General features: G+C 40.8%; 1 protein-coding gene across 7 annotated transcripts in view; it reads right to left on the bottom strand.

Moving 5' to 3' along the window:
- PTPRA (protein tyrosine phosphatase receptor type A) overlaps positions 1–26,119 on the bottom strand; it is a 206,811-nt gene that overhangs the window by 120,671 nt on the left and 60,021 nt on the right. For 2 of the 7 annotated variants that reach the window (XM_061583490.1, XM_061583492.1), the window contains exon 1: positions 16,915–16,983. The exons of 3 other annotated variants lie outside the window; for them this stretch is intronic. In XM_061583490.1, the coding sequence (XP_061439474.1) occupies positions 16,915–16,947 (33 nt within the window). In that variant the 5' untranslated portion in view covers positions 16,948–16,983. Of the gene's footprint in view, positions 1–16,914; positions 16,984–26,119 lie in introns of those variants that run through there. 2 more of the 7 variants (XM_061583491.1, XM_061583493.1) reach the window with 2 other exon arrangements.

Raw genomic sequence — 26,119 nt, 5'->3', positions numbered from 1 at the left:
TAAAACTGATCAAGTTACCAAAAATCCATTTGAGCTCTACATTTTCTCTCCCTTGTGAGATAGTAGCGTCCCAAAAACTTGCAACAAAACTAGGCTAAGCAACCAGAATACAGCTATGAAACAGGACAAAAGGTCTTTGGATCAAGGTTCAAAGGAATGCCACAGTTCTAGATGAAGTGTTGATGTCTAGAGATGTGCCTGATTCCTGGCTGAAACCCACAATACACATCCAGGAATGGAAAGGGGCCTACTTTAAGCACAGCTCCAGATGTTGCACACAGCTGTGGCTTCTCACTTTAAATCTGCATTGGTCATGTTTGTACAACTAACGTTTCCCTGGAGTATGTTCCCACATTTGAGAAATCTGTGTACCTTCTCCATGAATGCAGGCAATCCTAACCCCAGTCCCAAGTCTGACACATTTCTAACAGGTGTTTGTGACAAGAGACAACTCACGGCAGCCATTTTGTAACTAGTGCCCCCAACACTGTCTCAAAATTTGAAGACAGCCTTCTGGTCTAGCAACCCCTGCTCTAATACTATACTCATAGCTTGTAAAAATAATAATAAATCAAATACAAAAAACCTAGTATGTTCCCAAATCAGTTTAAAACTCTTTGCAATATTCATCATGCAACTGCCAGTTCTCCCTCTACCTGAAGGCTCCTCTCAAGCAGAACTTGCACAAATGCTAAAATTCTGTGGGAGCACAGAATGTAGAACTGGGCTAGAGAGTTCAGCTTAACAACAATCTTAAATTTTCTCTTTTAAAAAGCAAGATTTTAGCAGTTAGGGCTACAAAAATATTCTTGAAAGCATGCAGGCCATACATGTTGAAATTTCAAAACGGGAGACATGGCAGAACAAGATTTTCAGTTGCTGGAGCAGAGCTACCGCTTCCTCACTCCTGTGCAAAATAAACAGAAGTTACGAAAAAAATTAAAAACACCTTTATACCTCTTTGGTCTTAAATGGACTCCCAAAGTGGTTTACATAAGAACATGCATTATTATTATTGTTATTTCACAACCTTCCTCACAAAAAGAGCCCTTATGGAATTGCATCTATCTTTATGTGTCTTATGTAAATTGCCTTGAAACCATATGTCATAAAGGAGACCTATGAATATAATGAGAAAATAATACCAAAAGGAAAACACCAATAAGAAAAAAAATACCACATATCAATAGGTAACAGAACTGAAAACTAAAAACTTAAGATCAAAACGGAGCAAAATCAAAACCTTCATATGTTAAAAAACATTAAAAGGCATGCAAAATAAGAATATTTTCCTGGTCCACCTAGCTCCATCCCTGATACTATTTAATTTTATTGGGGGGGGGAGGGAGGGTGTGTGTGTGTGTGTGTGTGTGTGTGTGTGTGTTTCAAACTTGGGAGAGCTGCTAAAGAAAAGGCCCCATCTCATGTGCCCACCAACTTAACCTTTTTGTGGTGGTGGGGCCTCTGAAGATGATCTCAACATAAGGGCAGATTCAGATGGGAGGAGGCGGTCTTTCAGATATCTAGTAGCAGCTAGTGGTTACTGGACCTGGCACGGCTGCTAGAACGCATGGCCAATGACATCACAGAAGTACAGCCAAGTTGTTATTTTCTCCCCATCCTCCTCCCTTGAAAAGATACTGTGGACACTTAAGCATTGCAGTTGTAAAAATATTCAGCATTAATTAAATTGAGATGTCTTACTTTTGTTCAGAAGGAGTCTCTGCTGTTACAGTTCCTTCTCTGCTGGGAGAAAAGTCCTGTTTTGATTCTCTCCCTATCCTCCTCCTTTGCAAAGAAACCGTGGACACAGTTTTAGTAATACTTAGCACCTAAATGCCTCACCTTGGTTCAGAATTGCTATCACAAATTCTAGTATGGGTTTATCAACGAAATTGTATATGACTGAGAAGTAAGCCCCACTGAATTCTATGAGGATTGTTCCATGATAAATACAAACAGGATTGCAACCTGAATTAGCTAGTCTTAAAAGTGCTAAACAGGACTGTTAACAGGGGCCCCCATAAATGTCCAGACCTATGGGAAAATATTATTCCCTTCCCCTAGTTTATTCACTTTTGTATCTTTTTTCTGGAATATGGAATAAAGTGGAAGGATATTAACTGGACTAGGACCCCCTTTAGGATGCACAACTTAAAGTGGTGAGGGGGTTTGAGAGTGTTGAAGAAGCTATGAGCAATGCCATCAGGAGTCTAGACCAAGAGGCTAGACTCCTAGCAGGGGCACACAAGGCGGAATGGTCAAAGCTGAGACACCAGATTAAGATGCATCCAAACTCAGAGGAAGGCAGTGGTAAACCACCTCTGAGTACCTCTTACCACAAAAAACCTATGAACAGAGTATCGAAAATGCAATACGAGATAGTACTGGAAGATGAGACCCCCAGGTCAGAAGGCACTCACCGAGCTACTGGAGAAGAACAAAGTACAAGTACGAGTAGCACTGTGACTAATGACGCAGCTGGGTCAAAGCCAAAAGGAAGCCCAGAGGCTGATGCACACAGATGCGAAAGGAGAGTCCGAAGTTGTATGATGCACACAATAGGAACATGGAATGTGAGAAGCATGAACCAGGAAAAGTTAGAAATTGTCAAGCAAGAAATGGAACATATCAACATTACAATAAAAACATTACAGTAAAAGTGGAGCAGTGATAGTTCCATCTGCTGGTATGTCAACTCACATGTTAAAACTGCAATTCTAGGAAAAGATGGAAGAGTACTGTTATGACCCATTCACACCTATGGAGACTGCACTACAGGTGGACAATGACTGGATGATGACATCATGTAGATGATTTGATGGATGAAGTGGCAGTTATGGGAACTCTGGGGGAAAGTGACCACACCATACTTGAATTCTTGATTTTAACAGAAGCAAAAGCTGAGAGTAGCCATGCACGCACCCTGGACTTCAGGAAAGCTGATTTTAATAAACTCAGAACAATTGTAAGTACCTTTCCATGGCAAGCCACCCTAATGAGAAAAGGAGTCCAAGATGAGTTGGAGTTTCTAAAAAAGGGGGGAAACAGCAGAAGAACCCAATGTGGCTTCACAAAATGCTTAGAGATGACCTGAAAACAAAAAAGGACACATACAGGAAGTGGAAAGAAGGCCAGGCCACAAAGGAAGAGTACAGACAGGTATCACGGAATTGCAGGGATGGTGTCAGGAAGGCTAAAGCTGAGAATGAGCTGAGGCAAGCGAGGGATGCTAAAAGCAACAAAAAAGATTTCTTCAGGTATGTCCATAGTAAAAGACAGAGAAAAGAAATCGTGGCACAGCTACTCAATGAGGATGGCAAAATGATAACAGATGACAAAGAAAAGGCAGAAGTGCTTAATTTCTACTTTGGCTCAGTCTTCTCCCAGAAAACGGTCTGTGACCCTCCCGGGAAACATGAAGTAGAAGGGGCAGGATTGAAGCTTGAGATTGATAGACAAATGGTCAAGGAATACCTAATCACTTTGAACCAAATCTCCAGGGCCCGATAAACTGCATCCTAGAGTGTTGAAGGAACTGGCTGAAGAACTCTCAGAACCGCTGTCTACTATCTTTGCGAAATCATGGAGGACTGGTGAAATGCCGGATGACTGGAGGAGAGCTAATGTTGTCCCTATCTTCAAAAAGGGCAAGAAGGAGGAACCAGGGAACTACAGACCAGTCAACCTAACGTCAGTCCCTGGAAAAACTCTGGAGCAAATTATAAAGCAGTCAAATCTGTAAGCACCTTGAAAGCAATGCAGTGATTACTAGGAGCCAACATGGATTTATCAAGAACAAATGCTGCCAAACTAATCTTATTTCATTTTTTGATCGGGTAACCTCCCTTGTAGACAGTGGGAATACTGTGGACATAATTTATCTCGATTCAGCAAAGCTTTTGACAAAGTGCCCCATGATATTCTGATTAGCAAGCTAGCTAAATGTGGGCTGAATGGAACAACTATCAGGTGGATCCACAACTGGCTCCAGAATTGTACTCAAAGAGTGCTTATCAATGGTTCCTTCTCAAACTGGGCGGAAGTAATGAGTGGGGTACCACAGGGCTCGGTCCTGGGCCCAGTGCTCTTCAACATTTTTATTAACGACTTGGATGAGGAGGTACAGAGCATGCTTATCAAATCTGCAGATGATACAAAATTGGGGGGCATAGCTAATACTGTGGAAGACAGAAACAAAATTCAAAGGGACCTTGATAGGCTGCAGTATTGGGCTGAAAACAACAGAATGAAATTCAACAGGGATAAATGCAAAGTTCTACACTTAGGAAAAAGAAACTAAATGCACAGTTATAAGATGGGGGATACTTGGCTCAGCCGTACGACATGTGAGAAGGATCTTGGAATTGTTGTTGATCACAAGCTGAATATGAGCTGAATATGAGCTAACAGTGTGATGTGGCTGCAAAAAAGGCAAATGCTATATTAGGCTGCATTAACAGAAGTATAGTTTCCAAATTGCATGAAGTACTAGTTCCCTCTATTCAGCGCTGGTTAGGCCTCATCTTGAATACTGCATCCAGTTCTGGTCTCCACACTTTAAGAAGGATGCAGACAAACTGGAACAGGTTCAGAGGAGGGCAACAAGGATGATCAGGGGACTGGAAACAAAGCTCTGTGAGGAGAGACTGAAAGAACTGGGCATGTTTAGTCTGGATAAGAGAAGACTGAGGGGAGATATGATAGCACTCTTCATGAAAGGTTGTCACATAGAGGAGGGCCGGGATCTCTTCTCAATCGTCTCAGTGTGCAGGACATGGAATAATGGGCTCAAGTTGCAGGAAGCCAGATTTCGACTGGTCATCAGGAAACACTTCCTAACTGTTAGAGCCATACAACAATGGAACCAATTACCTAGAGAGGTAGTGGGCTCTCCCACACTGGAGGCATTCAAGAGGCAGCTGGACAGCCATCTGTCGGGAATGCTTTGATTTGGATTCCTGCATTGAGCAGGGTGTTGGACTTGATGGTCTTATAGGCCCCTTCCAACTCTACTATTCTATGATTCTGTGTAGATGGATGTAAAGAGTGGAGACTGAAGAGTAACAATTCTACACTAACCATCTAACATGGAAGCATCCTTAGCTTCTGGAAAAAATATAGGCTGCTAAAATAACCATTTATGTTGCAGTAATGAAATGGTATATGCAACTTAATTGATTTATGGTATTTTCTCATTTTGCAGCCTTTGTTGTCCCTACACCTCTAATAATTAAAAAAATCTATATAGACACTGACCTCTTCAATCTGGAAATATTCATCCCTTCATGTGGCACAGGCTTATCCTTTCTTGGTCCTGCTCTTTTTTGGGTGTGTGTGTGTCTGGGCTTGATGTGTAAAATATTTACATACCCATTTCTTCCTTTAATAGTGCAATGTTATAAAGCAGCAGGATTTGGGTGTTGTGTGTGTAAAGTTGGCTTTATACAGTATACTGCAAGTTTGACATCTCACCTTATCACTAGAAGTAGAGGCATCTAGAAGCAGAAGAGGGGAATAAGGGGTGAGGGTCTGTGCCTACACATCACACTCCTTGGAGGATTTATGGAACCTTGACTAGACTAACCTTCTGTATAGCCTGCACATTTCTCCTGTTGTTTAATATAGGAGAAGGAATCCATTTTTTGTTTTCAGTGATAGTGTTGTGGTTGGCTTAGGAAAGCCAACATTTTCACATTTCCTAATGCATACCTTGGGTTGTTTCCCAGTATATGTCACTGGTTTCCAGATGCAGATAGATAGAAAATAGTAAACCATGGTAAATACTGTGTATTCAGCAAAGGTTTATGTTGAGAAGAGACATAACATTGGAAAATATTTATATGTATTATATGCCAAGATGTGCCTTGGATAAAAAGGTTGTAAGTACCCTGAATCTATAAATAAAACAACAACAAAACCGCCCCAAAAGGATTGTATTCAAGTAAGTCCAACTCAGAGAGTGGACCCATTGAAATTAATAAACCTAAGTTTGTCATCTCCATGTCCTTTAATGGGTCTATTCAGAGTAAGACTAGCATTGATAACACCCAAAATAAGATTTTTGTTATGTTTTGTTTTATTTATAACAATAGCATATACGTAATATACGTAATTGTGATGAACCAAACAGAGGTTTTTATTGTATTAACAAAACGTTTCAGCTTCCGCCTTCATCAGCTGCTAACATAACATATATATGTTATATATATATATATATATATATATAACCATGCAAAACAGTGCAGGATCATACTTAAAGCATAAAAAGGTGTACCCCTGGAAAACCACTTTTTGAGACTCATATCCAGGAATCAAATAGAAGATGATTTAATATTGCTCATTGTTGAAATATATCAAACCATATATGCCCATGCGATTGAGGAGGATGCTAACCAGAACCACCTCTGGTTGCATTGGAAGCAGTGTTGCTTGTGTTATTTCTGATTACGTTAACCAAGCTTGTGAGCTGCTCATCCTCCATAGCTTCTAATAATAATGTATTTGAAGAAGATATACAAGCCAAAAAGAGTTTTGAACTGAATCTGTTGTTGTTGACAAACTCTCAAACCTGTACAGATGAAAAATGATTCCAGCACTGAAACTGAACTTAGTGATTTGTACTGAAAGATATAACAGTGATGTGGATGGAGTGCACAGCATCTCTCTCAGACATCATGTTTCTTCAAATCATAGTGGTTTAGATCAGGGGTGGGGAACTTTTTGCTCTCCAGATGTTGCTGAAACACAACTCCTATCAGTTCTGGCAAGCATGGCCAGTGGCCAGGGATGATTGGAGTCTGGAGGGCCAAAGGTTCTCCATGCCTGGTTTAGAGATAAGGTACAAGACTCATACAAGCTCTCCTCCTATTTGTTTTCCTATCAGCCCACACACAGATTTTCCTCACTCTCTTCTATAGTTGGATATAATCATAGTTTTCTGGGATGCCCAAATTGGTTGGTATTGTTAACCATTATTACCCCAAACAATTTTTGTCTCAACTTTTACATAGCTGCCCTCCCCAGTCCTAGCCTTCTTCTGATTTCTTGACTATTGTCTCCATTTTGGCTAATGACTGTGCCAAGGTATTGATAATCCTTGATAAGTTCAATGTCCTCATTGTCAACTTTAAAGTTACCTAAATCTTCTTTTGTCATTACTTTAGTCTTCTTGACATTCAGCCGTAGTCCTGCTTTTGTGCTTTCCTCTTTAACTTTCAGAGAGCCATTGTGGTGTAGTGATTAGAGTGTTGGACTACAACTTGGGAGACCAGGGTTTGAATCTCCACACTGGGTGACCTTGGGCCAGTCACTGCCTCTCAGCCTCAGAGAAAGACAATGGTAAACCACCTATGAATACTGCTTACCATGAAAACCTGATTCATAGGGTCACCATAAGTCGGGATCTACTGGAAGGCAATCCATTTCCATTTTTCTTTAACTTTCAACAGCATTCGTTTCAAATCATTACTGTTTTCTCCTAGTAGTATGGTATTGTCTGCATATCTTAAACTATTGATATTTCTCCCTCCAATTTTCACACCTCCTTCATCTTGGTCTAATCCCACTTTCCATATATGTTCCGCATATAGATTGAACAAATAGGGTGATAAAATACACCCCTGACTCACACCCTTTCCGACTGGGAACCAATTGGTTTCTCCATATTCTGTTCTTACAGTAGTCTCTTGTCCAGAGTATAGGTTGCGCATCAGGACAGTAAGATGCTATGGCTCCCCCATTTCTTTTAAAGCATTCAATCATTTTTCATGATCTACACAATCAAAGGCTTTGCTGTAATCTATAAAGCACAGGTCCGTTCATTATCTACGTATGTTTGCAATATGATCTCTTGTACCTCTGCCCTTTCTAAATCCAGCTTGGACATCTGGCATTTCTCGCTCTATATATGGTAAGAGCCTTTGTTGTAGAATCTTGAGCATTACTTTACTTGTGTGAGATATTAAGGTAATAGTTCGATAATTACTGTATTCCCTGGGATCCCCTTTCTTTGGAATTGGGATATATATTGACCGCTTCCAGTCTGTGGGCCATTGTTTAGTTTTCCATATTTGTTGACAATTTTTGTCAAAATTTGGACAGATTCAGTCTCAGTACATTGTAGCAACTCTACTTGTATGCCATCTGTTTCTGGTGATTTGTTTCTTCCAAGTATTTTAAGAGCAGCTTTCACCTCACATTCTAAAATTTCTGGTTGTTCGTCCATGAATGAATCTGTCATCCTTGCATCTCTTTTATAGAGTTGTTCAGTGTATTGTTTCCATCTTATTTTATTTTTTTCCGGTCAGTCAGTGTGTTCCCCTGTTGATTATTCAACATCCCTACTCTTCGTTTAAATTACCCTTTAATTTCTCTAATCTTTTGGAATGGGGCTCTTGTTTTACCTTCTTTGATATCCACTTCTATTTCTATACAATAACTATTGTAATAGTTCTCTTTGTCCCTTACATACTAGTCACTGTATTATTGCATTTAGGGTTTTGACTGTTTCTTTCTCCTTTTGCTTTTGCTTCCCTTTTTCTGTAACCATTTTAAGAGTTTCATAAGTCATCCATTGAGGTCTTTCTTTATCTAGAGGAATTGTCTTTTTGCATTCTTCCCTGATAACGTCTCTGACTTCAATCCATAGTTCTTCTGGTTGTCTGTCAACTAAGTTTAAAGCCTCAAATCTGTTCTTTATGTGATCTTTATATCCTTCTGGGATGTTATTTAAATTCTATTTTGGAATTTTGGAATGGGCAGAAAAATGGCAAATGCAATTCAATATAAACAAGTGTAAAATTATGCATAATGGAGCAAAAAATCTTAATTTCACATATACGCTCATGGGGTCTGAACTGGCGGTGACCGACCAGGAGAGAGACCTCGGGGTTGTAGTGGACAGCACGATGAAAATGTCGACCCAGTGTGCAGCAGCTGTGAAAAAGGCAAATTCCATGCTAGCGATAATTAGGAAAGGTATTGAAAATAAAACAGCCGATATCATAATGCCGTTGTATAAATCTATGGTGCGGCCGCATTTGGAATACTGTGTACAGTTCTGGTTGCTTCATCTCAAAAAGGATATTATAGAGTTGGAAAAGGTTCAGAAGAGGACAACCAGAATGATCAAGGGGATGGAGCGACTCCCTTACGAGGAAAGGTTGCAGCATTTGGGGCTTTTTAGTTTAGAGAAAAGGTGGGTCAGAGGAGACATGATAGAAGTGTATAAAATTATGCATGGCATTGAGAAAGTGGATAGAGAAAAGTTCTTCTCCCTCTCTCATAATACTAGAACTCGTGGACATTCAAAGAAGCTGAATGTTGGAAGATTCAGGACAGACAAAAGGAAGTACTTCTTTACTCAGTGCATAGTTAAACTATGGAATTTGCTCCCACAAGATGCAGTAATGGCCACCAGCTTGGACGGCTTTAAAAGAAGATTAGACAAATTCATGGAGGACAGGGCTATCAATGGCTACTAGCCATGATGGCTGTGCTCTGCCACCCTAGTCAGAGGCAGCATGCTTCTGAAAACCAGTTGCCAGAAGCCTCAGGAGGGGAGAGTGTTCTTGCACTCGGGTCCTGCTTGCGGGCTTCCCCCAGGCACCTGGTTGGCCACTGTGAGAACAGGATGCTGGACTAGATGGGCCACTGGCCTGATCCAGCAGGCTCTTCTTATGTTCTTATGTTCTTAATACTTAGTGTGAGTGAATTAAAATGGACGGGAATGGGACATTTTCAATCAGGCAACTACAAAATATTTTATGCAGGAAATGAGAAATCAAGAAGAAACAGGGTTGCTTTAATAGTGAGAAGTGATGTAACAAAAGCAATTAGGAACTACAACACAAGGTCTGAGTGAGTGATATCAATGAGATTAAATGGGAAATCTATTAACATAACCATCATCCAAGTCTATGCTTCGACAGCAAACACAGAAGAAGAAGAATTGGAGATGGAATACAGAAGAATTAGGAATTGTGGGGATATGGGGCCTAGGAGACGGAAATGAAGCAGGAGAGAGATTTATTGAATTCTGTGAAGCCAATAATTTGTTTCTTGCAAACACATTTTTTGAGCAACCAAAAAGACGACTGTACACATGGACATCACCAAATGGTCAAAATAGGAATCAAATTGATTATATAATTGGTAACAGAAGATGGTGAAGTTCTATACTTTCTGCGAAAACAAGACCAGAAGCAGACTGTGGTACAGATCATGAACTGGTCGTATCAAAAATCAGACTAAAGCTAAAGAAGAAGAACAAAGCAATCATCATGCCAAAATACAATTTAAATAACATCCCAGAAGAATATAAAGATCAAATAAGGAACAGGTTTGAGGCTTTAAACTTAAGTTGACAGAGAACCAGAAGAACTATGGACTGAAGTCAGAGACATTATCAGGGAAGAATGCAAAAAGACAATACCTCTAGTTAAAAAGAGAGAAAGACCTCAATGGATGACTGAAGAAACTCTTCAAATGGTTCAAGAGAGAAGGAAAGCAAAAGCAAAAGGAGATAGAAACACAGTCAGAACCCTAAATGTAACAATACAGAGACTAGTACGTATGGACAAAGAGAACTATTACAATAGTTATTGTACAGAAATAGAAGAGGACAACAAAAAGGGAAAAAAGGGCCCTATTCCAAAAGATTAGAGAAATGAAAGGGAAATTTAAACTATGAGTAGGGATGTTGAATAAACAACAGGGGAATACACTGACTGACAGATGAAATAAAAGGAAGATGGAAGCAATACACTGAAGAACTCTATAAAAGATATGCAAGAATGACAGATTCATTCATGGAGGAACCATATGATGAAGAACCAGAAATTTTAGAATGTGAGGTGAAAGCTGCTCTTAAAATACTTGGAAGAAACAAAGCACCAGGAACAGATGGCATACCAATAGAGTTGCTACAAGCTACTGTGACTGAATCTGTCCAGATTTTGACAAATATTTGTCAAGAAATATGAAAACAAAACAATGGCCCACAGACTGGAAGCGTTCAATATATATCCCAATTCCAAAGAAAGGGGATCCCAGGGAATGCAGTAATTATCAAACTATTGCCTTAATATCCCATGCAAGTAAAGTAATGCTCACGATTCTACAACAAAGGCTCTTACTATATATGGAACGAGAAAAGCCAGACGTCCAAGCTGGATTTAGAAAGGGAAGAGGCACCAGAGATCATATCGCAAACATACGTTGGATAATGGAAGGACCAAGGAATTTCAGAAGAAAATCACCCTGTGCTTTATAGATTACAGCAATGCTGTTGACTGTGTAGATCACGAAAAACTATGGAATACTTTAAAAGAAATGGGGGTACCACAGCATCTGATTGTCCTGATGTGCAACCTATACTCTGGACAAGAGGCTACTGTCAGGACAGAATATGGAGAAACCGATTGGTTCCCCATCGGAAAGGGTGTGCGACAGGGGTGTATTTTATCACCCTATTTGTTTAATCTGTATGCAAAGCATATCATAAGGAAACCAGGATTGGACCAAGATGAAGGAGGTGTGAAAATTGCAGGGAAAAGTATCAATAATTTAAGATATGCAGACAATACCATACTACTAGCAGAAACCAGTAATGATTTGAAACAATTGCTGATGAAAGTTAAAGAGGAAAGCAAAAAAGCAGAACTATAGCTGAACATCACGAAGACTAAAGTAATGACAACAGAAGATTTCTGTAACGTTAAAGTTGACAATGAGGACATTGAACTTGTCAAGGATTATCAATACCTCGGCACAGTCATTACCCAAAATGGAGATAATAGTCAAGAAATCAGAAGAAGGCTAGGAATGGGGAGGGCAGCTATGCGACAACTAGAAAAGGTCCTCCAATGCAAAGATGTGTCATTGAACACCAAAGTCAGGATCATTCAGACCATGGTATTCCCGATCTCTATGTATGGATGTGAAAGTTGGACAATGAAAAAAGCGGATAAGAGAAAAATCAACTCATTTGAAATGTGGTGTTGAAGGAGAGCTTTGCGCATACCATGGACTGTGAAAAAGACAAATAATTGGGTGTTAGAACAAATTAAACCAGAACTGTCACTAGAAGCTAAAATGATGAAACTGAGGTTAACATACTTCGGACACATCATGAGAAGATATGATTCACTAGAAAAGACAATAATGCTTGGAAAAATAGAAGGGAGTAGAAAAAGAGGAAGGCCAAACAAGAGATGGATTGATTCCATAAAGGAAGCCACATACCTGAACTTACAAGATCTGAACAAGGTGGTTCATGACAGATGCTCTTGGAGGTCACTGATTCATAGGTTCGCCATAAGTCGTAATCGACTTGAAGGCACATAACAACAACCACAAGGACCCAGTATGTCAGGGTTAAAATCATAACTTAGCCACAAAGGTCACTGTGGGATCTTGCACCAGTCACTGTCTCCAAGCCTCACAGGGTTGTTGCATGGATAACATAGGGATGAGACCCATGAATGCCACCTTGAGCTCCTTGTAGGAAAGGTAGAATGGATATAAGAGTAACACTGACAAACAATGCTAGGCATTATCTCTGGCCTGCCTCAGGTCTACCTGGTCAGTTGGTCTACCATGGCAGCAGACCTACTAACATTATACCATGACTGGATCACCATAATGACAAGATGGGGCAACCTCCACAAGCCGGGCTAAAAGCCAGTAACTTCAACAAAACACAGGTTTATCACTATTTTTTGTCTGGAGACAGACAGGAGAAACTAAAAACAATAATTTTGGATTGAGACTGGCTGAGTGGTGCAGACAGCTGACTGGCTAGAGAACAGGAGATTGACAGAGGTGTCTCCAGGAATGAGCAAGGAGTATCTGTGAGACAGGAATGAGTGTGGCTTTGAGATTTTGGAGAAGCTTTACAAAATTTAGCTTGAAATTTCACTTGGTAGGGAATGCCCTGGTTTGCCCTAATGGACCAGCCTCTATTGCAGATATCCTGGCCCTAAGGCATTTAAGGCTTTATTGGTAAGCACCAGCACTTTAAATTAGGCATGGAAATGAATAGGGAAAGTGCAACTGATGCATGTCTTGTGTAATGTGGTTTAAAATGCATACACTCAAAAGCAATCTGGCTGCCGTATGTTGGACCAGCTCCAGCATCTGCATATTGTTCAAAGGGATCCCTAAGTTGGGCATGTTACAATAATCTAATCAGGTGATGACCAAGGTACACATCACTATGGCCAGAGCTGCCTTGTCCAGGAAGAGGTGTAGCTGATACATTAGCCAAAGCTAGGCAAAGGCATTCCTGGCCACACAAGCCACCTGAACATCCTGGAGCAATGCCAGATCCACAGGAGCACTCCCAAGCTGCATACCTGATCCTTCAGAGGAAGTGGAGCAAAACTCCAGCCAGGATGGGATGTACCACACACCCTTCTCCCAAAGTTCTCAGGGCGGGTTATGTTTTAAAACACATCATTAAATACAGTTTAAAAAACCAAAAAATCACATCATCACAAAAAATAGGCTGAGTCCTAAAAATATACTTCTCAGATGTCAAAGGCCAGGGTAAAGTGGTGTGTCTTCAGCAATTGCCAAAAACTGTTCAGTAAAGTTGCCAGACACACCTCTGTAGAGAGGGATTTCCACAACCTAGGGGCTGCCATACAGATTGCCCTCTCCTATGCCAGCCCCCCCCAAGCTTCTAAGGGTGGCGGAACTACCAAAAGGGCCCCCTCTGCTGATCTCAAGTGTGTCCATAGGGATGGAGGTCATCTTTCAGATATTTGGGACCTAAGTCATTTAGAACTTTAAACACTAAGGTGAGCACTTTGGTTTGGGTCCAGAAATGAACTGGCAACCTATGCAGCTGTTTTTAAATTGCGGTTATATGAGTTCTAAATGCATTCTAGCCAGTAATCCAGCCACTGCATTTTGGACCAGCTGAAGTTTCCAAGTCTTCTTTAATGGCAGCCCCACATAGAATGCATTGCAATAATCCAATTTCAAAGTTACCAGAGCATGGAGTACTGTGGCCAAGTCATCTCTGCCCAAAAGGGGCAGAAGCTGGTGAACCACCTGGAATTGGAAAAAGGCACTCCCAGCCACTGAGGTGACCTGCGCCCCCAGTGAAAATGTTGGATCCAGGAATATCCCCAAGCTGTATACCTGCCCCATCCACAACAGGTCTTTTCCCCACCTCCTGGACATGAGAACTCAAGACATATAACACCTCTGTCTTTTCAAGTCTGAGTATCAGTTTACTGGCCCACAACCACCCTATCACTGCCTCCAAGCACCAGTCCAGCACCTCAACTGCATCTCCTAATTCAGTTGGAATAGAGAGATAGAGCTGGGTGTCATCTGCATATTGATGGCACCTTACTACAAAACTTGTGATGACAGCTCCCAGTGGCTTCATACAGATGTTAAATAGCATGGTGAACAAGATGGAACCCTGCAGAACACCACAGGACACTTCCCATGGTGCTGAACAATAGCCTCCCATAATGACTTTTTGGAAGCGGCTACGGAAGTATGAGCAGAATCACTGAAGTGGCCCTGGAGGTATGAGCGCAATCACTGAAGCACAGTGTTCCAAATCCCCACCTCCCTGAGGCCATCTGGAAAAATACCATAGTCAATAGTATCAAAACCCAACAAGCAGGGTCACATTCCCCCATCTCTCTCCTGACAAATGTCACCAACCAGGAGACCAAGGATGGGATGTACTCAGAATCCCAACTTATCTTGTCTACCGACCAACACAATTTTTCTTTTCTGCACTGCACTTCAACTAGTTAGCCTAAATCTAGCCCACACACATGAATATAGGTTGCCATTTCATTAGCAGAAATTCTGGATTGTCTAGATAGAGAATGCAGAGGAAGCACTCCTGAAAACTGGATGGAGTGGCACAGCAAGAATTTGCAATGGAGATTACAGATACAATATGGGAGTTACATAAGCCCTATTCAGGTATTTTATTTCCATGATAAATCAATACATGAGGGGGAATACAGTCATGTCAAGCAGCCCACCACATGATGTGTACTGAGTAGCCCCCTGGTGTCCACACATACAGCACAACTGTTGCCAGGAAGAAGGCCTTTATATATACACATATGAAGGCTTACACATAACTTACAACCCTGCATGATCAGGGTTTTAGGTAGCATGAAAGGCTCCCTCCTTGTAGACATTCACATTATACATGTAGCCACTGCGGGGCTGATCAGCACATATATCTCAAAAAGGATATTATAGAGTTGGAAAAGGTTCAGAAGAGGGCAACCAGAATGATCAAGGGGATGGAGCGACTCCCTTACGAGGAAAGGTTGCAGCATTTGGGGCTTTTTAGTTTAGCTCTAAAAGGATCTTCCAAGCTGAGAGAATGGGCAGTAACATGACAAATGCAATTCAGCATAAACAAGGGTGAAGAGATACACATTGGAGCAATATATATATATCACATACGCCCATGGGGGTCTTAACAGGCAGTAACTGAGCAGGAAGACGACCTTCGGTCAGAATGGAAGGCCCGATGGAGATGTCGACCCAGTGTGTACTAGCTATAAAAAACATGAATTCCAAACTAGGGATATTGGAATACTGTGTACCATCACCTTACCGCAAAAACAGTGCACATAGGAAATATAATAGCCCAGTCTGAACACTGTGTCAAGCCAAACTACTGCTTAGCAAGAACAAGCAAGCATTCAGGCAGCTGTTGTCAACACAACCTGGAATCAACTCATTGCTTAGCTTAGTTTTACGTGCAAACTAGGGCTTGTGGTTTGTCTTGTTCCTAAGAAGCCATGAGCTGTAAAGCAAGGTTTGTTCTTGGTTTACAGCTAATGGTTTGTTTTGGAAGTGAGACAGACCATGAGGCTGGATTCGCCGATAATTAAACCAAAACATGGCTTCGGTCTGGGTAGCAGAGGAGCAAGAGGATTGGGGAGGAACACAGTGGCTATGATTTTCACTCCAGGTACCCACATGCTTGCTTGTTTTCACTAAGCCATAGTTTGGCTTGCTGTTACATGTGAATGAGGTCAAGGTACTACATTGTTTTATTATTGGATATAAGTTGCCTTGGAGATTCTTCTATATTTATTTATTGTGATATTTTGTATTTCTGTATTTTTAATCTTTTGTACACCGCCCAGAGAGCTATTCGCTATGGGCGGTTTAAAAATGAAATAAAATAAATAAATAATAATAAATAATCACATTAAGACAGAAGGCTGGTAAAATAAATACTACAGGGGATGGTTAAGAATTGGGATGATGTTTATTCATTCTATGTATCTCTTTTATTCATGCTATGTTTATATGTATTGCTCAGTCATGTTTACTCCTTTCCATAGTTTGTATTATTGTTGCTAATAGTATTTATAAAAATGAGACCTGCAATAAAACATTACAATGTATCCTCACCTCCTAGCAGGAATGCTCCTTTTCAAAGTTTGAGCCAGCCAGACCGTCCTCTACAATATTACAAGCTCAAGCAGGCCATTTTTTTTCTGCTCTGATTTCCAAGTAACACTCACTGTTACTGAGCATGTGCCATCTTAAATATGCTTCTTTTTTAAGAGGAGTCTCCCCATTAGAATTTTTTGTACTTCTGTAAGCCTTGGGGTTCCCCCCAACCTTGCTGATATGTTCCTGTTGTTTCTCAGTGGCCCTGTTTTGGCTCGAATCTTGTTGGCAGTCCATTTGCTATTAAAGGAAGTGATGTTTGAGATATTTAAAATCTCTTTTTATTAATGAAATCCATTCCATCTGACTGCAGCAGAGAAAGAAACTGAACAGCTGGGTGTATAGTCTTGGCTGAGAGACTAGTAACCATTTGGCTCCTCTTTTTGCTGAACAGTCTCCATTCCAGCTTGTCATTTATAAGAATAATTATGCAACTTTAAGAATGGGTACCTGAGTTTGCTTGTTTTCCTCTTCACTGTGCATCCCTTTTCCTTTTGTGCCATGTCTTTAACCTGTGGTTAGGGACTGTTTAACCTTTGAACAACACCTAAAAATCATAAGTTTATTTTTTAAAGACATCTCCCTTTTATTTATTTATTTATTAATTAAATTTATATCCCACACTTCCTCCTAGAAGGATCCCAGGGCATCAAACGAAAGCACTAAAAACACTCTAAAACATATTAAAAACAAAAGACTTTCAAACATATTAAAACAAACCAACTTTAAAAATATTTTTTTAAAAAGCTTTTAAAACATCTAAAAATTCTAACACAGATGCCGAATGGGGTAAGGTCTCAACTTAAAAGGCTTTTCCTTGGTCTCCACGTCTCTCTGGCCCAGTTTGCACGTAACACTAAGCCAAACCAGTGTGAACGAACAAATGTGTGGGTTCCCAGAGCAAAGAGTGTTGCCACTGTGCTTTCCTTCTGATCCTGCTGCCACCACACTACCCAGGACTAAGCCATGGTTTGGCTTACTGCTACATCTGAATCCAGCTTCATGGTTTGTCTCACTCCAGACAACCAACACACAATACAAGAACAAACTTTGGTTATAACTCATGGTTTGTCTGGGAGAGACAAACCGCAGCCCAAAGTTTAAACACAATGCTAAGCTATGGCTTAGCCCCAGGTAGCTTGGAAGCAGCAAGACTGGGGGCTGCAGCAACAATCCTCAGCCTGGGAACTCACTTGCTCACACTAAGCCATGGTTTAGCTTAGTATTATATGCAAACTGGACTGTTCTATTACATCAGGCACTTTTATACATTTCTGCTGAACTTTCCATAGAAGGCTTTCAAAGACAGGATGCTTTGCTGGAAGGATCATTTTGACCCATGAGATCCAGTTCTATTTCTGACCCTGTTCTATTGTCTGAGAGCTATGCACTTCCCTTCTGTTTTCTTCCATTTCCTCACCAAATCTTCTATTGGGCAAGCTTCATCAACCTATATATACACACATCAAGAAACTGACCCAAAATATCATGAACCTGCTTATACTGAAGTCTCTTTCTACTTTATACAATGGCATAAATTAAGGGATGATTATTTTTTTGTTCTGCAATCACAGCATCAAGTTATATTCAATTCCTATACAATTATAGTAACATTTTTATGAAGGTAACCCATAAGGTCTTCTTTGTAATCTCTTCCTAAATAATGAATATTTTATAACTGTTGGGAGGTTGTGTACAGTGAACCCTACAGCTCAGAAACATCATGTTACATTTCATGTTCTCTTCGTTAGAAATGCATACTGGATATGTATTCCTACATTCTCAAAAAGGGAACTACTGCATGTAGCTTTCAAAACGTTATTTGAGTTTTTGCAGTCACTTTCCATGAACAGTCTAGTGTGAAACTTCCCCCCCCCAAGACTTCAAAATTAAAATAGATAATCCTGGTCAGGTGCGGTCAGAAGCTTGACAGACACAGATTTGAGACCATCCAGCCACTACTCTGATCTTGCAGAAAACAAACTGGAGTGGAAATGATACTAGTATCAACTTATTCTGCAATATGTCATAAAAAGCACATTTTTCTACACTGCAATTTTTGCATTGATTAAACGGATTGGGTATTACTTCATAGGTAAGACAGGCATAGGATTGCACTGAATATTTCATAAATGTACCGCATAATACAATTGTACAGTAATACATGATGTGTTTTATATTAAACATGAAAATGTTTAGCTTTGATAAAAAATATTGCATATATTACAAACTTCCCACAAAATTTCATTTCCCCCCCAGGTGAAACAGGTTTCTCCAGAGAAAATTTCTGGAAATTCTTATTCTCTGCAAGTCAGAGGTTCAGCATGTTACGGGTATGAATACACTCCTTTTGAAAAGATCAGATCGGCAATTTTGTATTGTGTCAAACTCCATCTTCAGAGGCTATGGTGGATTGAAGCACCTTCCATTAGCCAAGGCTGGTACACCAACGGCAACTCCTCCCAGACAGTGAAACTTGGCTGTAATTATGCATGCATTGGTAACATCTTGCACCTGGCGCCATCACTGTTATCTTTTCAGCGCCAGGTCAAGACTTTCCTCTTCTCCCAGGCATTTTAGCATGTGTTTTAAATTGTTTTGAATTTTTTTAATTGTGTTCTAAATTGTTTTTAAAAGATGTGTTTTAAATTTGTTTTTTTAGTTGCTGTAAACCGCCCAGAGAGCTTCGGCTATGGGGCGGTATACAAATAAAATAAAATAAATAAAATAAAATCTTGCTTAAAATTTTGCATAGCATTGTGTGCTGGGCTTCCTTGGAAGACTATTTGGAAACTGCAGTCAATACTGTGCTGGTGTATTCCGCACTAATGGAACCAAACCTATGAAAACATATTATCCCAATTTTGAAATAGCAATACTGGCTGCATGTCCATTTCCAGGCACCATTCAAAGAATCTTAATAACTTGGGGCCAAGGTGTCATTAAGATTCTCCTTGAAAGTAAAGTATATACAAAGCCCTTTTCTGTTGTTGCATCCTGTCTTTTTTGAACTCTCCCCCAATAGAGATTCACTTGGTGCTGTACTTGTCCTTCTTTTGGTGCAGCCAGTGAAAATCTTTGCTAGTTTTATATTGGATTTTTCTTGCCTGCCATTTGTTCTGCAGGTTTTTTCATTATACTTTTACTGTATTAATATTTTATCTGTAAGTCGTTCTGGGTGTGTTAATTAAAGATCAGCTAACAAATATTTTTAAAATAAAAAATGAGTTGTTTCCATGCAATGTTTCCCCCTCTCCCCAGATGTCCTCCAAACAGTATTTCCTATTTGTTTTTGCATCTCAGGCAACATGAATTTAGTCTTGAGTTCACAGTTTCAAGTGATGCTGGCAGATATTTTCCTGAAAGCCAAATATGGCATGTACCACCTTGCTTCCTGCACTGATTTAATAATCCTGTCAGAAAGAGAAACAACCAGTAAGAAACAGCCAAGTGTGTGTGGCAACATTCGTAAGGCAGAGCTGCTTAGTGTTTATTTCTTGCAACTGTTTGGTTTTATCCATTTTCCAAACAAAAAGGCTGGCACAGATCACTCAGTCATCACCAAAATCTTGGTTTAATTTATTGGCCCTCTTGTCACACTTATAGTCTGCACACATTTGAAAGCTTGCAACTTTTAACTACAGTTCTAGGAAGCCTGCTCTCGCTTCCAGAAAGCCTGTCAAGTATAAGACCATACTGATTTGTAGCCTCACCTATTTGGTATAGTTGTCTGTTTCATACAACTCTTCTCTCCAATACTGAACTCAGAGCCTTGGAGCTGCCAGGATTGGATCCAAAATGCAGCCTCTGAGAAACAAAAGTTACCAGCACACCTAGGGGAATCTGGAGGTACTACTACTACTACTACCACCACACACCCTTCTCCCAAAGTTCTCAGGGCGGGTTATGTTTTAAAACACATCATTAAATACAGTTTAAAAAACCAAAAAATCACATCATCACAAAAAATAGGCTGAGTCCTAAAAATATACTTCTCAGATGTCAAAGGCCAGGGTAAAGTGGTGTGTCTTCAGCAATTGCCAAAAACTGTTCAGTAAAGTTGCCAGACACACCTCTGTAGAGAGGGATTTCCACAACCTAGGGGCTGCCATACAGATTGCCCTCTCCTATGCCAGCCCCCCCCAAGCTTCTAAGGGTGGCGGAACTACCAAAAGGGCCCCCTCTGCTGATCTCAAGTGTGTCCATAGGGATGGAGGTCATCTTTCAGATATTTGGGACCTAAGTCATTTAGAACTTTAAACACTAAGGTGAGCACTTTGGTTTGGGTCCAGAAATGAACTGGCAACCTATGCAGCTGTTTTTAAATTGCGGTTATATGAGTTCTAAATGCATTCTAGCCAGTAATCCAGCCACTGCATTTTGGACCAGCTGAAGTTTCCAAGTCTTCTTTAATGGCAGCCCCACATAGAATGCATTGCAATAATCCAATTTCAAAGTTACCAGAGCATGGAGTACTGTGGCCAAGTCATCTCTGCCCAAAAGGGGCAGAAGCTGGTGAACCACCTGGAATTGGAAAAAAGCACTCCCAGCCACTGAGGTGACCTGCGCCCCCAGTGAAATGTTGGATCCAGGAATATCCCCAAGCTGTATACCTGCCCCATCCACAACAGGTCTTTTCCCCACCTCCTGGACATGAGAACTCAAGACATATAACACCTCTGTCTTTTCAAGTCTGAGTATCAGTTTACTGGCCCACAACCACCCTATCACTGCCTCCAAGCACCAGTCCAGCACCTCAACTGCATCTCCTAATTCAGTTGGAATAGAGAGATAGAGCTGGGTGTCATCTGCATATTGATGGCACCTTACTACAAAACTTGTGATGACAGCTCCCAGTGGCTTCATACAGATGTTAAATAGCATGGTGAACAAGATGGAACCCTGCAGAACACCACAGGACACTTCCCATGGTGCTGAACAATAGCCTCCCATAATGACTTTTTGGAAACGGCTACGGAAGTATGAGCAGAATCACTGAAGTGGCCCTGGAGGTATGAGCGCAATCACTGAAGCACAGTGTCCCAAATCCCCACCTCCCTGAGGCCATCTGGAAAAATACCATAGTCAATAGTATCAAAACCCAACAAGCAGGGTCACATTCCCCCATCTCTCTCCTGACAAATGTCACCAACCAGGAGACCAAGGCAATTTCAGTGCCATGGCCAGGCCTGAAGCAAGAATGAATCCAAGTAATCAGTTTCCTCTAAGCATGCTTGAAGCTGGACTGCCATCACCTTGTCCACCATCTTGCTCAAAAAAGGGATATTTGCCACTGGGCTTCTGGGTCCTGGGAGATTCTCTTCAGGAGGAGTAGATGGTACTTCCCCCTCCTCCAGTGAAGCATTAATCACTCCCTGGACCCACCCAGTTAATCCTCTATGGCTAGCTCTAAGAAGCCAAGATGGGCAAGGGTCAAGGGGTAAGGTAGTCAGCTGCAGTTCTTCAAGCAGCTTGTCCATGTCCTCAAGCTGCAATAATCGAAACTAGTCTAGTATAGATGGAACAGATAATGCTCTGGATGCCTCCACTGGACTTGCTCTACCCCGGCATCCAACTCTGTCCAAATCTGAGTGATTTTGTCCCTAAAGTGCATCATAAAGTTATTACTGCAGGCCAAGAATGTCGGAGCAACACTCTTTTGGCCAGATGACAAAAGTCTATTCATCACTTGAAAAAGCTTTGTGAGATGGCTACTTGCAGATGCAATGGTGGTGGTGAAGTAAGCTTTCTTTGCCGCCACCGCCTCATGGTAGGCATGATGGTGCAACCTTACCTGGGCTTGGTCAGGTTCAGACCAAAATGTATGCCACCTGCACTCCAGCTGCCGACTCTCCTATTTTATCGCATGCAGATCACTGGAATAACAAGGTGACCTATGTGTTCCACAGTGGTGGTGAGGGCACTCAGGAACAATTGTGTTGATGGCTCCACACATATCACCATTCCACAGTAAGACAATAGCCTTGACAGGAGTGCCAGCCATGTCAGCCAGAAAATCCTCCAGAGCATTCAGGAATCCATCAGATTCCATAAGTCTGCGAGGACAGATCATCTCAACGGGTTCCCCACCCTTTCAGAATAGAGTAGCTACATATACCCCAAACCTTACCAGGGAATGGTCTGTCTATGCCAACGGACTCACAGTGAGTCCCCCAATCTACCAGTCTGTAGCAAAGACCAGGCCAAGGATATCCCCATTGTATACCTTTACCCACCACCATATCTCCCCTACCTGCCAACACAGGGATGGCAGTCCCACTGCAATCCCTTCCCTGGCCCAGGTATATATTCTTCCCTGACCTACCTCTAGTAAAACAAAGTATACTTCTTCCAAAAATTATTTACACACATCCAAGAATGGAAAAGGAGATTGGGAGAGAAGAGTCATACAGTTCCATGACTCTCTCATTTGCTTTCATCTTGGCTTAAGCAGGATGGAACACTTGCATCCTTCAGGCTGAGAGTAACATACAGACACAGGTAGACATGAACAGCAGCACTGATGCTGACTGACAAAGATTGACCACCCCATGCTGACTCAAACACACACTGTGATAGTAGAGCAGGAGTGCATCATGGGTCACTCATTCTCTCAAGTCTACAAGTACTCAGTGCAACAATGCATCTGTTGAGATAAAGCCAGGATGACACAAACAGTTCCAGTATCCAGGCAGGGCAGTGGATGGGAGTTGCTTGGCTATCCTGCATGTTTGCCTGGCCCCTCACAGCCACATACACAGCCACAGGACATGGGATGAAGAGGGTTGGAACTGCCTGTCCATATCTTCTCCATTTCACAAATGAAAACAAGGACTTCTAGTAGTCAGTAGGTGAAACCCAGGTAAGAGTGCTGTATTGTACAATAGATTGCACTTGCGTGTATCTCAGAGTAATTGGGAAAAGTGCATACAGAATAAAAAGAAAACATTAATACTGGGGGGAGGGGCAGGAAGCTGACAGCAAGAGGTACACAGCATCTTTGAGCTGAAGGATGAACAGTGAAGTGAAGTAGCTTTTCACACCTACAACTATCCTACAGAAGATTAGAGTACACAGAGATAATCTTAGAAAAGCAAAGAGCATCACTCATCAGCTCAAGTCTCATTTGCCTCCATTTTAACACTTTAAAGGAAGATTTAAGTTACAAGTATCATCAGCAGGTTTGGAAAATCAAGCCATAAAGACCTAGCCAACATTAGAAGACAGCCTAGCCATCACATGTTGTTTGGAAAGCAGAATGGAAAACTGGCAAATGTTACTCGGTCCTCATCTAACAAAGCACAGCAAAACTCAACCAATAATGAATTTCAGCATATAAAGGACACAGAATATATAGGAAAGCAGGACACTGTGTTCTTCTAAAGGTACTGTAGAAATAGTGGAAATTGTAGTTAAAAAAAAAAACCTTCCGAAGCAAAGGCTTGGTAATGCTACAGCCATCTGAGCAGAAGAGAGAGGCATCAGCTGTCTTGATGTCTTTACCAAGCCTTGAACACTTCTTCCAAGATCTTGGCCTAAAGTACTTGAGTGAAATAAACCATCGCTTATTCAAACAGACGGATGCATTCTGTTTCATAGTTTCCTTCTCTCCCCCCCCCCCAAAAAAAATCTGTATTGAAATTTTCTTGGGAGTTGCTGCCTCATCCTTCCACACATACATGAGTGCACATACATGTCTGCATCTAGTGCCTTGGGCCACAAAATACTTTTTTCTACTCAAAAGGCTCTGCAATATTAAAAGGATCAATGCATTCATCAAGGTAATTTATTCTCTGAAATAGTCCCAACCAGCCCCCCTCGAAATTAAAAAAATTGTATGCATCTAAAAGATCTCCATCTACTTTCAAAACAACTGATTATATCAAATGTTAAGAATATTAAAAGGGTACATTGCTCTTTTAAAAGATTTTTTTTAAAGGATGAAGTCAGATTAACAGGAACCGAGAAGGTTCTTTTGCAAATAATCACATGCAAGAGGGAAGGCCCTAGATTCCCTATTTTACACTGAGATACATCCCAATTAAAATGCACAAGACTTTCAATATCCTGAAAGACTTTCAATATCCTGTCCCTCACTTGTTCCCAGTTTTGACCATTACACAGCTTGGGGCCATGATACCTGAAAGAACATCTCACCCCTGTACTCTTCAGGTGAGGGCCTCCTACAGATACCATCTTATCAGGAGGTTTGTTCTGCACAGTATAGGAATCAGGCCTTTAGTGTTGTGGCAAAGCTAGGAGGGAGACACCCCAATGTACAACAGTTGAAGAGAGGGAGAACCCTCAAAGTGCCTTTCCAGTAAACAGCCAAAAATAGAAATTGAAGTAGTTTTATTGCTGCCTGACGCATTTCGGATGACAAAGACCCTTTATTAAGGGCAATCTGCAAAGGTAAAATATCTAATACACGTAACACACTGGTATCTAATCAATATCTCAAACTTAATGTGTTGAATGAGACTGGCTCTAGGGGAAGAAAAAATCAGAAACAAAACAACTAAAAGTAAGTAGAACTAGGAAGAAAAATAAATACAAATATGAATATGAATTGACATACCTTTGCATTTCTCTGTCCTTTTTTGCTTGGTTCAGGTTCATTTTTGGGGAGAGAAGTGTTAGAATTTTCCATTTTGGGGTCATGTATTCATACATGACGTTTTTAAGTGAAGTTTTAGTTCGTATTATGTTCCATCCCCATTGTCCCTTTTTCCTTATTGATTAGAGCTTCTGTAGCCAGCGTTCAGCATATTACTGAACTGTTCATGTTTAACAGATCAATGTATAAACATATTATTATTTATGGTATGTTTGATAATTGATTTTAATGCTGTTTATATGCATGCTTTTTTACAGATTGCCCTTGAGAAAGGATCTTTGTCACCTGAAACGCATCAGGCAGCAATGAAACTACTTCAGTTTCCATTTTTGGCTGTTTCCCCTCTCTTCATCTGTTGTACTTTAGTGTTGTGGTATCTAGCCTTTGAAATTCCTTCCCATTAAATATCAGACAGACACCACCTTTGTTATCTTTTCAGTGCCTACTGAAGACCTTCCTCTTATAATAAGCTTTTTAAGTAGAGATCTTTCCCAGTCTGCATCTGTATTAGAATTGTTTTGAGATGTTTTATTTTATTGTTTGTGCATTTGCTGCTCTATGCTCCTTTGGGAGGAAGGGAGAGAGATAAACTTAATAAACAATAATGATATTTTAAAAATCACATTCAGTATTTCTTACCTGCCGAAAGGAATCCAAGTAGATTTGTGAAAATAGAGACTTCATTTTCCTGCCTGGCTTTGCCAAAAGTTATAGACATCTGTTTCAACTGGCTAAAATTCAACCCAAGGCCAGAGTAACATCCAATGTGATCCATCTCTGAACCACCATGTCTTTAGTGCCACCAAAGTATTTTTTTACTTCCTAAAGAATTTTGACCGCTTTAAGAAAGACTCCAAACCCCAACTTCCTCTTCCATATGTTTTAATGTGCTGTTGTGCTACAATTTGACATTGCCACAAACAACAGTAGCACCAGAATCCTCAATCATTCAATTAATTCTCGACAGTTGGAACTACTGACAGACTGTTCTTCTTTCCCTGCTCCCAACTGCTTCTTTAGTTGGGAGCCTATAGCAAG

The sequence above is a fragment of the Rhineura floridana genome, chromosome 9, assembly GCF_030035675.1.
Source record: "Rhineura floridana isolate rRhiFlo1 chromosome 9, rRhiFlo1.hap2, whole genome shotgun sequence".
Taxonomy (NCBI): Eukaryota; Metazoa; Chordata; class Lepidosauria; order Squamata; family Rhineuridae; genus Rhineura; species Rhineura floridana.
Note: the sequence above shows the minus strand (reverse complement) of the source record. Positions and strands in the feature narration are given on the sequence as shown.